At 35.0% G+C, this 13,141-nt stretch overlaps 1 protein-coding gene across 1 annotated transcript in view; it reads right to left on the minus strand.

Annotated features, from left to right (window-relative positions):
• Positions 1–1,174: 1,174 nt before the first annotated feature.
• The window catches only part of SCEL (sciellin), a 46,455-nt gene continuing 34,488 nt past the window's right edge, over positions 1,175–13,141 (minus strand). The window contains exons 13-18 of the mRNA XM_033514181.1: positions 12,601–12,660; positions 11,007–11,096; positions 7,513–7,587; positions 6,251–6,359; positions 3,823–3,925; positions 1,175–2,776 (exon numbers count right to left, since the gene is read on the minus strand). Coding sequence (XP_033370072.1) covers positions 2,760–2,776; positions 3,823–3,925; positions 6,251–6,359; positions 7,513–7,587; positions 11,007–11,096; positions 12,601–12,660 — 454 coding nt within the window. The 3' untranslated portion in view covers positions 1,175–2,759. The remainder of the gene's footprint in view (positions 2,777–3,822; positions 3,926–6,250; positions 6,360–7,512; positions 7,588–11,006; positions 11,097–12,600; positions 12,661–13,141) is intronic.

Raw genomic sequence — 13,141 nt, forward strand, 5'->3', positions numbered from 1 at the left:
ATTTGATATTCTCTACAAGCCCAGCTAAAGAGACTGTGTGAAGTAACAGAGGGTATGTCTTGTCAAACTGACACTGTCTCTTCATCCTCTTTCAAGAGGAAAAGGATGAGGGGACATGTTAGAGACGTTTGTCATTCTGTGTCAAGCACTGATAGGGAGGGATGCTCAGGCTGAGCATTCTGTAGAAACCTACAGAGAATACAACAGAATATATTAACACAGCAAAGATGTTCTTATGACATTCCTTGTTCTTGTAAATATCAGTAGCTTTGAAGCAATCTACATATTTAAATGCATCAATATGCATTTTATGCATTATTTCACTCCTTTCCTCTGATTGCTTGATTCCCCTCCCTGTAGAGCAGTGCCCCAGCTTTGTAAAATAAAGTATCCATTACACACTGAAAAAATGGGCCTGATGAATCACAAACCCCCACATAATTTAGTACATCATCTCTCAATACAGCTTTTCAGTCTAATTTAATGCATTATTGAAAATAACACGTTCATTAAAACAGCTGCCAGCAAACTCTTCATTTGGATTGTTTTGTGGAAGGACTAGTCAAAGGGAAATGAAACACCACAGGCTAATGATATGCAAAAAGGAGAAAAAACATTTAAGTTTTGATACATTGGTATTGAGATGTTAATATGATTTTTCTTAATGAGTACTGCTCTGCCAGATTTTATATGGTAAATCACAAACCTGGTGTTTCTTCTTAGCCAACTTACAACATATAATGAAAAATAACAAAAAAAACCACATGGCACAATTACCGGGGCTGTTCAGTGAGGATAACTTAATGAGCATAGAATTATTATTTATTGTTTCTTATTGCTACTTCTCCACCAATGAGCATTTAAGCAGCAGATATTTTCATCCAGAGCTCCTGATCTCTGGGGGAGTGAACTAAAATCTCTCATCCTCTCAAACACTAGGAATTCCTAGATTCTCATGTTCTGGCTCAAATGAATGTCTTACATCTTCCACTGTAACTGGGCTTTAGCAATAAATGCTGGTCTGTCAACAGGACCAAATCTGTGGACATTAAAATTTTGCCACTACTTTATTCAACCCATTGTGCAAATCATTGTTTCCTGGTAAAGCACAGAGTTTTAACAATTGCAGTTTAACTAGGATATGTCATCAGCAAGAGACACACACCAGAAAAAATATCAATAATTAAAGATTTATTAGAGTTACTGACATTAATTCATAAGATTTTCATAAAACAAAAAAAAAAAAAATCTACTGTCTCATGTCTCCATTCCATAATCAGTTTGAACATCCTTTAAGGCAGACAAAATCCTTACTCAGCTGCACGCCCAGTGGTTTAAATTACACAGACATCCTCCTGCCTCCCCTATGAAATGTGCAATCAAGGAGAGTTTGACTGGGACAGCCACTCACCAGTCTTATTAATCTATGACTTTAATACTTTGTATGCCTTTAAGCTCTTGCCTAGGTCCACCAGCCTCCAAACACTAACTCTGTCATGGTCATATCCAGGAAGTCCTTTTAAACTGAGATGTAAGGCAGAAAAATCAGTTCTGAATAATCATAAACGAAAGCAACTCATGACAAAGACTAGCAGTCAATACCTTTGTCTGTCCAGTAAGCTACTGAACTATTGATTTTAGGCAACATATTATAACAGTGCATGAATTCTTCTTTCATTTTCTATACTTGTATATACATACACTCTCCAAAAGGAAAAAAAAAATGCTTTCACTCTAGTCTCAAAGGAAGGAGCATATCTGACCTAGTGTAGATGTCTACAAATCTGAGCTGTTCATTCCAGGTTCCTTTGCAAACCATGGAAGTAAGATAGATGTACACTGGTTAAAGTCACAGTAAAATAGATGTTTGCAATCTGACCAATTGAATTACCTCCTAAAAATGTCTGCTTCTCTATATAAGATAGGATCAATCAAGTAACTCAGAAAAAGAAGTCTACACTGTAGATGTATAAATTTAAGCAAGATGAACCCATCCAAAGTGTTTAGATAGTCAATTTAATAAAGTAGGAAATATAAATACAATATAATGTCATGCAAAATATATATTTCATTATTTCATGGCAACTATTTAGTGTGCACTTCTTTAAAAAATGGTCATTAAATAGTTACCAGAATTACAAACATAGAGTGGGGTGGTTTTACTTAAATCCCTCTAGCAATTTTTGTCTAGAATTCTTCTGCAGTTGCAGAGATGCATTTTCCAAAGATGAGTTGTTCCATCTCAAATTTATCATTTAAGTTACTTGGGAAGAACCTTTCTCTGGAGGTTGAAGGTGCAGTATGAACCCACTTCCTTCTGCATGAAAACAGCAGTTTAAACTGAATAGCTGACTTCTAAATGGCTAATCTTGATAAGGTGACTCCCATACATGTTTTATTAAGCACAGAACTTTATATTGGAGGAAAAGGGAATACAGCCTTTTAAAAAAAAATGTGTAGGAATGTCCTGACATTCAGAAAATTTCAATAAATTATCATTGATTTTACATACAATTTAGTAGTTTCATAGATCTGGTAAATATACTGACCAGTATCTTGTTTTGCTTCCTGCAATGTGTGTATGAAAATGCATCTTAATTCTCATTAAATTAATTCCTTTGATAACCATGCAGTAGGACTTCATTCAGAGAATTCCCAGCAGTAAAAATGAATAATTTCCCACAGTGTTTTGAATTATCAGGCCAATACAGTTAACTAAACAATAGTAACGTCTTCATCATATATTCTGTATATCAAAATTAGTAGATCCATTTTTCTGCAAGAGAGAAAAGATTGGTCAGAGATGCCAAGCAAAGCAGTATGCTCTAAATGTTTTACAAGGAAACTTTAGATTTTTTTTTGATTTTTTTTTTTTTAGAATGTCTACTGAAGTCTAACTGTCTATCTTGTAACTTGATGAAATAAGACATAAGAATTTATTGTGCTTAATACAGAGACCCCCTGGTATATCTTTCTACAGTTTTATAACGGTTTCTATGCTTTGTTAATTTTCTAATCTGATTATTTGCAAAATTTCCCATTCCCATCAGATTTTGCAATGACTTAATAACAAAAATATTTTAAGGAAACAAATTTTTAATATAATATTAGTTAACATGATCTTATCTCAGAGTTACATAGTTGAAAACCAGTTTATCAGCGGATTTAATCTAAGTCTGTCTTAATTTGGTACAGAGGTACTAATTTATACTGTTGTGAAATAGTAATTGCCATGAAAAGAGAAGAGTTAAAATCCAGTAACTTCTAGAAAAATTAGTAAAACAAAATGTTCATTTGTTCATGCCTTGCACATTTTTTCACTCACTTTGCTCCTCACAAACATAAAAATCATAATCACAGTGTAATATTTTCATTATGATTTCATAGATTTTGTATCTTCTACTGGTCACAATTACTCCACTAGGTGAAAATACCTTTGCTCCCTGGCTTATTTGGTTCAATAGAACAATCTGATTCTCAGATGGCCTTACAATTTATTCTCACTTCCAGGGCAAGGTGCCATTGCATCCCTCTAAGTGCCTCTATTGATTGCATATGTACAACTCTACAGAGAGGCTTGAAGAGATGAACTTGCAGTGCGACCAAGATCTCCCTCACAGGTACAGAATAATTGTGTCTAGAACCTGGGGTTGGATATCATTTTAAGCACCCTTGCTTACTGAAGTAGATGCTTTGAAAATGTTTAAGTACACATAAATAAGCAAAAGCAACAGTTCTGCTGTCATACACTGAAGTCTTTTGAATGAAGTTCACTAAATGAACTTTTTTCCCACATTCAGTATTACATGTCTTGTGCCTTACCTTTAACTTTGGAATAACAAGGCTCACAGTGCACAGTTTGTTTATAAATCCAAATGCTGTCTCCTGCTTTCAGATCTTCCAGAGGTCTCTTACATACTTCGCACTTCAACACACAAGTCAAAGAATGAAAAAAATTAAAATGAAACATTTCTCTAATACTCATACCCAGCATGATTTCCTTTAGGAAACAAGAGACCCCAGACCAGAATAGGAGTTATTAGTACCGCATCATAAAAACTGAACTCTGGAAGAATAGTTTTAGACAACAGGAAGTTAGGTATCTGACTGTCTCATCTTTAGGCATCTAAAGATCAGATACCATTGTCTCAACTGGTTGCCTAGGTACTCATTATACTCAACAACCCTGTCCTTCCCCCAGACATTTCCAAAGGGTACTTTTACTTTCTCTCTCTTAGCTTAGGGGTTTATCCTGCAGTAAGATGTATCACCATTTTGAGATCCTTTTTATTCTTTACTGAATAAAGGAAGAATGATCACACATAATCATACAACTCAGAGTAGATCTTAAAGAATCTAGACCTGTTTATTTAAAAATACCTTATGACACTTTATCTTAACAGTTAACTATGTCTCCCATTCTTGCAAAATCTGGACGCTGCTTTCACAAATGTCTCAAAAAAGCTCATTTTTTGAGATAGAGAAGCATTGCCCATGTTTCACATATGAAAATGCATAGATACACACAGAAGCTGATTTACCAAGATCACAAGGAAGGCCTACAGTGGATCAAGGAGCATGGTAACTTGATACAGAAGCTAGGATCTTGATACCCAGATAATTTTATTTATTTATTTAAATCTAATAAAAGAATAGTGAATTCTGGCTTCTTTGTATATTTTATCCACTGATAAGTGAAAATCAGGATTAGTATTAAGGTGTTGTTAAAACAATTTGCTGTCTTCACTGATTTTATATTTCTTTGTTTAAATCAGCAAAAGGATGGCTATGTCTTTAAAGCTCTGATCACCAATATCAGCTAGAATTTTTACACAGTGAAAAAAAAGTCTACAATTTGGGTTATTTACTTATTATACTTTTGGTATATACCTTTACAAGGATATGAAGATGGTGTACTGCTGTCAGCTATGTGCAAATCTCTAATAGGTATGGGGTATTTGTAAGGAGCTAAATGAATATTGACGATAAGAAATTGCACTACTTAGCTAAATACGTAACTGCAAGCATGAACCACAGACCTACATCAATTCTTGGGGTTTTTTTTGACAATGCTTTCATAAGATTGTAGTTATACAAAAATTAAGCTAAATATTGATGGCCAGGCATGTCCCCAGTTGATTGTAGGTAACAAAAAATATAGTTTGAAAAACAAGCATAAATATTTAACAGATAATTCAGCCACTACCAACATGTTAATACTCTTAACAAAAAGTCATTTCTTCTTTATGTGGGTTGATCTAAAAAGAATGGAAGCAGACCAGATCTTGTATTTACTTGGAATAATAGTATTGAGGAGCTATTACATAGTAACATGTGACATAGTACATAGTAGTTCTCATGGCAGAAAATGCCTTTCAGGAGCTCACAGTGAACAAAAGAGTCCACAGTGAACAAAAAGCACATGCAGCTTCATACATGTGAAGTGCAACCTTAGTGCTGTATTCTGATTTCTGGTACTTTTCATGTAGTAAATAGGGACTTGAACTGCTGTCAGAAGCAGAAATAGAAGCTGTGCAGGACTGGGCGGAAATATGAACTATGCTAATGCAGTGATTTTGCTGAGTATTGTTTGTTAGAACAACAAACTCTGTGTGTTCCAAGCAGAAATAAGACAAATGAGGCAGAAAGAAAACAGACTATGAGACTGAGCACTGCCAGGCATACCCTGAGAAAAGTTTAAGAGCGAATTTTAGGCTGAGGCTTAGGGTTTGGATTACAAACAATAAAGAAATTTCTGCTGTGCTTTCATTCTTAATGGAACTAGGAAAAAATTACTTACTTTTTAATAATTAAGACTGCTTAAGATGTCAATCAAGTCTACCTACAAAACTTCATAAAAAACTGAATAAAATTTTACAATATGAAGAAAGTATAAGTTGATATAATTCACTGTATCAGACTTGAAGTGAAGGCTTATAAATGTGTAGGACTCAAAGAATACATTCAGCTGCATCCTTTATCTTGCTTTTTGTTGCAAGGGAGGAGTGGCAAGGAGAAGAGTAGAGAGAGGAGGAGGGAGAGATATAGAAAGAAAAAGGGATTGTGTAGGGAAGAGAGGGAAACAGAGAGATTAGTATTTCCTACATTTATCTTCTACTCCAGTCTCAAGACTTCTTATTCTCACAGGTGGAGAAGGCCTAAGGCCTAAATAATCTCTTATTATATGTATACTATAATGCAGCTATTACTATCAAATTTTATTTCTTGGTAGCAGGTGAAATCTTCTTACCTTGAAGCAAGTCGAATGACAGTGAATTTGCAAGGCATCTAAGATCATTTTGGCATCTATGCCCAAGGGCTTCCTGCAGTATGTACATATATCTTTTCCAATTATACTCCTGTGTATATAATACAACATCAGCTGTCAGAAAAAGAGCTGCCATTGAGATCTCAAGCAGAAAATTGATAAGGTTAGCACAATGCATGGGAAAGACATTTGTATACTGTACAATGGCCATTGATGGAAAAATGTCATTTGTGTATTCTCTCCCTTCCAGTTGACAGGTGTCATACATGGTCTCCTCTGATGGGCAAATTACTGAGTATAATTGTCAAGTAGCAAAAATACCTTGGTGGATAGAAGGGTCTCCTCTGGTGAACTGAATTAAACTGCTGAATATCTGGGAACATGTACACTAAACGGGGATAAAGTGGAGGGGAATGATTTTAATGTTTTAATCACAAAAGTAAACTGGTAATTGAATCAAACTGCCATAATTAGATCAGTCTGGTTCCCAGAATTCTATGCAATGCAGAAGTGCCTGAAAACCCTTTTGAGTTTCTGCACTGCAGACAGAACTCATACCTTCATGGCAATTATAATGAATACATGTATAGAACAGCCTACAAGGTATTCGTGATAGTAATATTTTAAATTTTTTTCTCAGCTCTTGTTGGACTCCTATGTGACATCACTGTACTTTGTCTGGATACAACTGTTGGTGTTGTTTTATCATTACAAAATCAATGGTCTTGCTCCTTTCCTGTCAGTGACAAACTGCTGTACTAATATTTAATCATCCCAAGTTCTTTATCCTTATGTTGGAAAGGAAGTAAGTTATTTTGATCAGGTATTTCCAGATAGTAGGGCTGTCTGAAAAAAAAGATAGTCTTCAACAGCAGTCTCTTGTGAACCTATTCCTCCACACTTGAACATAAATTGGTCATTACTGTTCTCACAAAGGAAAGAAATTTTGCAGAGTAAGTGGCTGCCTGAGATAGAAACCTACAGAATCACAAAGCTAACTCTGTCACTTAAGGCATTGGCTCTTGTTTCTATAGATATTTTTAAATGTCAGCAGTGACAAGCCTAACATAATATTAAGCTGAACTGTGGTAATGATTTGATGGCAAGATCTCACTGAAAGAGAGCTTTGTATGAAAAGCTGTCTCATGATGGTGACTTCCACTGCTCTCTTTTGTCTGAAGACTTGAATGCTTATGTAAATGTGTGTCCTTTGGTACTCTATGATGTTATTAATGTGTACTTACCGATCAGAAGTAGAATAAACAGTTTTGATAGTATTTCCAGTTATATTTTCTTCATAGACACCAAGTGATGATTTGCTGTGAAGCAGAGAGTACATAGCTATCACTAAGCAGTATATTTTTGTAAAGGTTTCACTACATTGATGATAATATGCAAAATAAACATGCTTGCAAAAAAAATCATACTTGGTGATGCGTTCTTTTTCTGTTTTTTTTACAACCATCAAGAATAAGGTATCAAATAAAAAGTGTAAATTAATAATATAGTAATATTTGTAATATAGTGTCTTTAGACTGTTCTATTTTTGAATGATTCTTTAGCATTTCAAAATTAAATCCAGAAGCTGATTGAGAAAAATTTACGTAACAGTATTGGGTTTCCTGTGCTGATATCTCAGCCTAAATGATACATATCAGAAAATGGTGACAGACTACATTTTTTCTTTTTCCTCTGCTTCTTTCACTTGTCCTCAAAAAGCTGTCAAACAGCCAAACAAAATTACAACATGTCCCTAGAATTAGAGTGAGGGTCTTTGTAATACAGGCTTTTCAGTGTATGATTTGTTTTCACTACAGTAACTGTATTGTTCCTTATATCAGAATAGAAAGGGTTATACTGAATTTAATTATCAGGGAAGTTAAATCTTCCATTTTTAACAGTCCCATTTCCAAATTACTTAAATGTCAGTTTTGTTTCCATGGAAGGGGTTAACATGTATGTGACAGTTGAAGAAGTAATCTTGCCATATGTGTTTTGAAGATTTCTGAGTTGATTTATTAATCCTGCTCTCCAGAAATTCTTAAGGTATATAGTAATTATTACATGTTGCATATCATTCTTAAATAATATTCTGCTATGTTAGGAACAATTATTTATAATCATGTGTATTTAACAAACATTGGGTTTTATGTGGGAAAATATAAGAGAATGATAACATTTAAGGCATTATGAAGGTCAGATGCTCTTTTCTACATACCTGTATTTCGTAAAGTACATATGCCTTATTTCCGTACAACACCAGAAATGTATTTAAATTGCACAGTTACTGATAAGCTGAAACTATAAATCTTTTATTTATATTTCATAGAACATAGCAATGGGCTTGTTATTTATCAGAATGTAACAAACCTGGGTTTGCTCACCACGAAGGAAATACCTCCTTGAATGAACACCCTGTGCTCCATTTACATTTCACGTGAGATGAAAGTAAGCTTACTAAGTAGGAATGCAAACTAAAGCTAAGTGATCAGCTTTTGAAAGAGTTTCTCTGGCTGAGAAATTCTCCTGAACACAAATGTGCATAGCACATGTCACAGGGTGGAGTTTATTATTAGTGCAATTGCCTAAAGTTTCTTACTACAGTGAAAAGTGGCAAAGGAATATAATTTCTCTGTAAAGTATGAGCCTGTAATTCTTACTGTTTTTTGTTAAGTTTATTTTTCCCAAATCTTCCATTTAATTTATTGTATTCAACTGCACAATCTTGGGCAAACTGAGTACTGTGCATGGCACACTCAACATAATATGGGTCTTTACACGCTGCATGCCTAAAAGTAACATTATCTTACAGGAAGCTGTATATTTTCCTCAAGTGTCCTAGTGTAGAGAACAGCATCCCTTGGATTTTACTAACTGACTGGAGTATTATGATTGAAACACAAAAAAACATATATAACCACAGCTTAGGTAGAAAACCACAACTGGAATGTATAAAACAAAAATGCTAAAGCTAAAGCAAAAATATTTCCAAAGCATCAGGTTTTAACCTTGTCAACTGAAAGTGCAAGGAAACTCAGAACATTTAAATAAATGCATAGTCTGACAGCTTGATGAGACACCAAGTGAAAACTGAGTCCCAGTGTAGCCTGAGGGCTGTGCACCTTATCACGTCCCTTCTTTCAGTTCCTATCAGTCACTCCTTCACTTGCTGTATGAACAATGACTTGTTCATACAACAAAGTACTCAACAATAAATACTCTGTAGAATCTGTTGCATAAAACCTGAAAGAATAACCTACACAGACCATTCATTTAATAAGTCTTCATGAATTAAAATGGGATTAGAGCTACAGGTGGAGGGTATAAAGTCTATCAAGTGTAAGGTAACATTGCATATTGCAGCACATTCTTTGCCCTGTCGTTCTTCTATTACTGTTCTCTACTTTAACTTTCAAAGACAATCAGAATATTAAAACTCAGAGCCTGTATGTACACAAAATTCTGAAAAATGTTAATTAATTTTTCTGTTGAATATTTATTTCAAATCTTAAATTATATGTTGTTTGGCTTTGTTTTTATTCTCAGACAATTTATGGGTTTGTCTTTCAAGGTCATGCAGAATTTTCACAATACACAGGTTTCAACTGTACTCGAACAGCAGATGTAAGAATATGAGGGATTGAAGATCCTGTGCCCATTCATATCCACAGTAAGGACTGGGTGTGCAATCAATTAATCAAATTAACCTTAAGGATAAGGATGGGGACATTGACCATAATTCCCATAAAGTACCAGACCTTTACTTTCCATGTCAGTAAGGCTCAATAGATTTCTCCTCTCCCTGCTGAGTCTTCAGCCCTGACTCAGGCAGTTCACAGCTATTAGACAGCAATACAACATACAGGTTATGTCTTTAAGCAATCCTTCCTACATAAAAAATGAATCCGTATAGATGGGTGGATTGATGCAGGAGAGAGATCTTCTTAATCCAAAAAAGGAAGGAACTATTCAAGAACTATATATATTTTTTGTAACTTTTTGTAACAATTATATTATTTTGTAACTTTTTGTTGTCTTATTTTGTGAAAATAATTTTGACCATAAAGAACAAGGTAACATTTCCTTTTATTTCAATTATTTCCTGATACCAATGACCTGGTGTACACCTAGTTCTATTAGATATCCCTACATCACATTTTTCACTCAGATTTGCAATATGTGGGTTTGTAGAGGCAGAATCTAGCTAGAGCATGAATATTGTAAGAAAAATGGATTTTAAAATAGTTTGTTCTTGGTCAAAAATTCAGAATCCCTAGCCACAGTGTCAGTGATTGGATTGATGATATGTGGGTTCAGATTCATCCCATATAGGTTTAGGAAATTTAGAAGGCACTTTAAGTGAAGAATGTAATGTTTTCCTTACAGTTTCAGAAAGAAACAAGTTCATATGAAATAAGAGCATTCAGGAAATGCCTTTCCTCTATTGATTAGATAAGAATTCTGGCTTAGCTGCCCTCCTAAATTTTATGTTTCAGGTATATCTCTAGAGCTACACAGGGTGTGTGTTCTGCTTCTCACTCAGTGCACTAGAGTTAGGATTTGTGACCTGTGCCTGGGATCCTGGATGCAGATTTGGAAAGGGGGTGGCATGATTCCAGAGATCAATGAGAGCTTTCTAAGCATTCCTGAAATTTCTTGCACAAAAAAGCTCTTTATGTATTTTTTTCAAGAAATAGCACTTTAGACATTACGGTACCAAATTAATTTTCCACAGTACCTGTTCTTTTTTTTACTGTCACTAGAGCAGTTTGTTTCTGGGAGACTATTTGGAGCCCTTGGAGGATTTTCATATCCTTTCTCAATTATCCTAAAATAAAAAAGAAACCACACAACAAGAAAATAAACTCTTTTTAGAAATCTCTTGCAGCTACACAGTTTTAATTTACACTTACAGTCATGAATGCAGAAGCTTGGTCTAGAAAAAAACAGGTGAAACAAATTTACCTTATTATCGTTAAACTGTTGCTGGTGAAAAATAATGCAGCCATTTGACCTATAATTTTTATTCCTCCATTTTATGCTGATATATTCATATATATTCATATTGGAAACTTGATTTAACTTTAATTGAACTCTAGTTTCCTCAAAGTGCCCACTGGGGTTTTCAACTGTGCAATAATGTCTCAGTTGTTGAAAGCATTCCACATTTTCTTGTCAGTATTCCATAATGTTTTATTCTTAGGCTTACTATATTTCAGTTCCAAATTTTCTTTTTTTGGGTATACTACAGTTATGTTTTTATTAGAAATTACCAACTAAACAGATACATAGACTCATTTCAAAAAGCAGGGCTATGATTCAAGCAAGAGAAACCTCCTCCTGCAGTTTTCCCTGCCACAAAACATAACACACAAACAAACATAAAAATAGAATTTGCCAAACAAATGATAGGATTTCAGGAATAAGTGCTAATAATGTTTTTGATGATTTTACAAAGCAGCTCAGATGAAGGCTGCTCCTGTTTGGTTCTGCCAAAGGTTATTCTCTGTAACAACATGATCATTATCTACATTAACTCTGGATGTGTGGGCTGCAGCTTGATTATTTCAGTGAGCTTGCCAAGGACTGAGGCTCTGTTGAGCCCTCTCTCAGTGCTTGTTGTGTTTTATATGCAGAGTGGTGCTGCAAGAAGCAGCACCTCCTTTGTGCCCAACTGCTGATGGGGCAGGGCCCTGTCAGAACTGAAAGAGAAACTCATTCACTGGAGATGCTCAGTATATGCTTCCCTGGTCAGACTGTTGACCTGGAACTGCTGGGATAAAAATATTTTCTATTAAAAAATAGCAAAACTGCCTATACATACACAGATAACTACATTCTCCCTCTTTATGTGGATATACAACTAAGTGGATTACTCAAAAAAGACTCCATCAGATTGGTACCTAAAAACATACTACTAACCTCACTTTAATTAACCAAAATGGATCCTAGCTTTTGTAAATAATGAAATCTAGTAGCAGTAAAGCTTTCATACTAGGAATACCTTTTCTTATATTTGTTTGAGATGCCAGCAGCTGAATTCACAGAACACTTAGATAAGCACAAAAATAGTTAGAAGGATCTTGTCACTAGTCATTTTCATTCTCCTTGAGGGTTTATAGGTTTGAGTCATTGCTTATCAAAATACATGCAGCTTTATTTTTGTATTTGGTTAATCAGGCACGTTTTAGAAATAATACAGATATCTTATTCACACTGGGCAAATTATCTCTGCTTGTATTAGGAATTCATATTTTCTGGTTCTACTAAACAGCTATAAGCCTCGATATTTGATCATTAAACTTTAGAGAGAACTATGAATTGATTCTTACCACTTTTTACTTTGGTCATCAGCAGACTTTACTTCAGTGTGATCCCCAAGGTCCTCATCGCTGAAAGTGAGACAGACCTCAGAATTAAATTATATAAATTATTTATGTTGAAGAGGAAAAAAATTGTATGCATTTCCTAGGTAAGGTTCCTGACTACACTGAGTAAGTTATCTGTTCAGGCTTCGATATTTTTCAGTTCCTTTCCAATGTGACACTGCAAAAGAATTTCAAATGACTCAAAAATGTCAAGTCCATTACAGTATTCTAGGATAATTCAGGCCAGAATTCAGGGACTTCAGGACCTCTCTGGTCCAACCTTCTGCTCAAAGCAGGGGCAGCACTGAGGCCAGACTAGGCTGCTCAAGTATTTGTCTAGTTGGGTTTTGAGAATCTTCAAGGAGAGAGGTGGCACAACCTCTCCAAGCAAGCTTCTCCAGTGTCGGACAACTGTCCATAAGCCACTCAGAATGTCTCATGTTTCAGCTCATGACCACTGTGTCACATCTTGGTGTCACGCTACAGGTGAAGGTCCTGCCTACAT

Source organism: Parus major, chromosome 1 (genome assembly GCF_001522545.3).
Source record: "Parus major isolate Abel chromosome 1, Parus_major1.1, whole genome shotgun sequence".
NCBI classification, from domain to species: Eukaryota; Metazoa; Chordata; class Aves; order Passeriformes; family Paridae; genus Parus; species Parus major.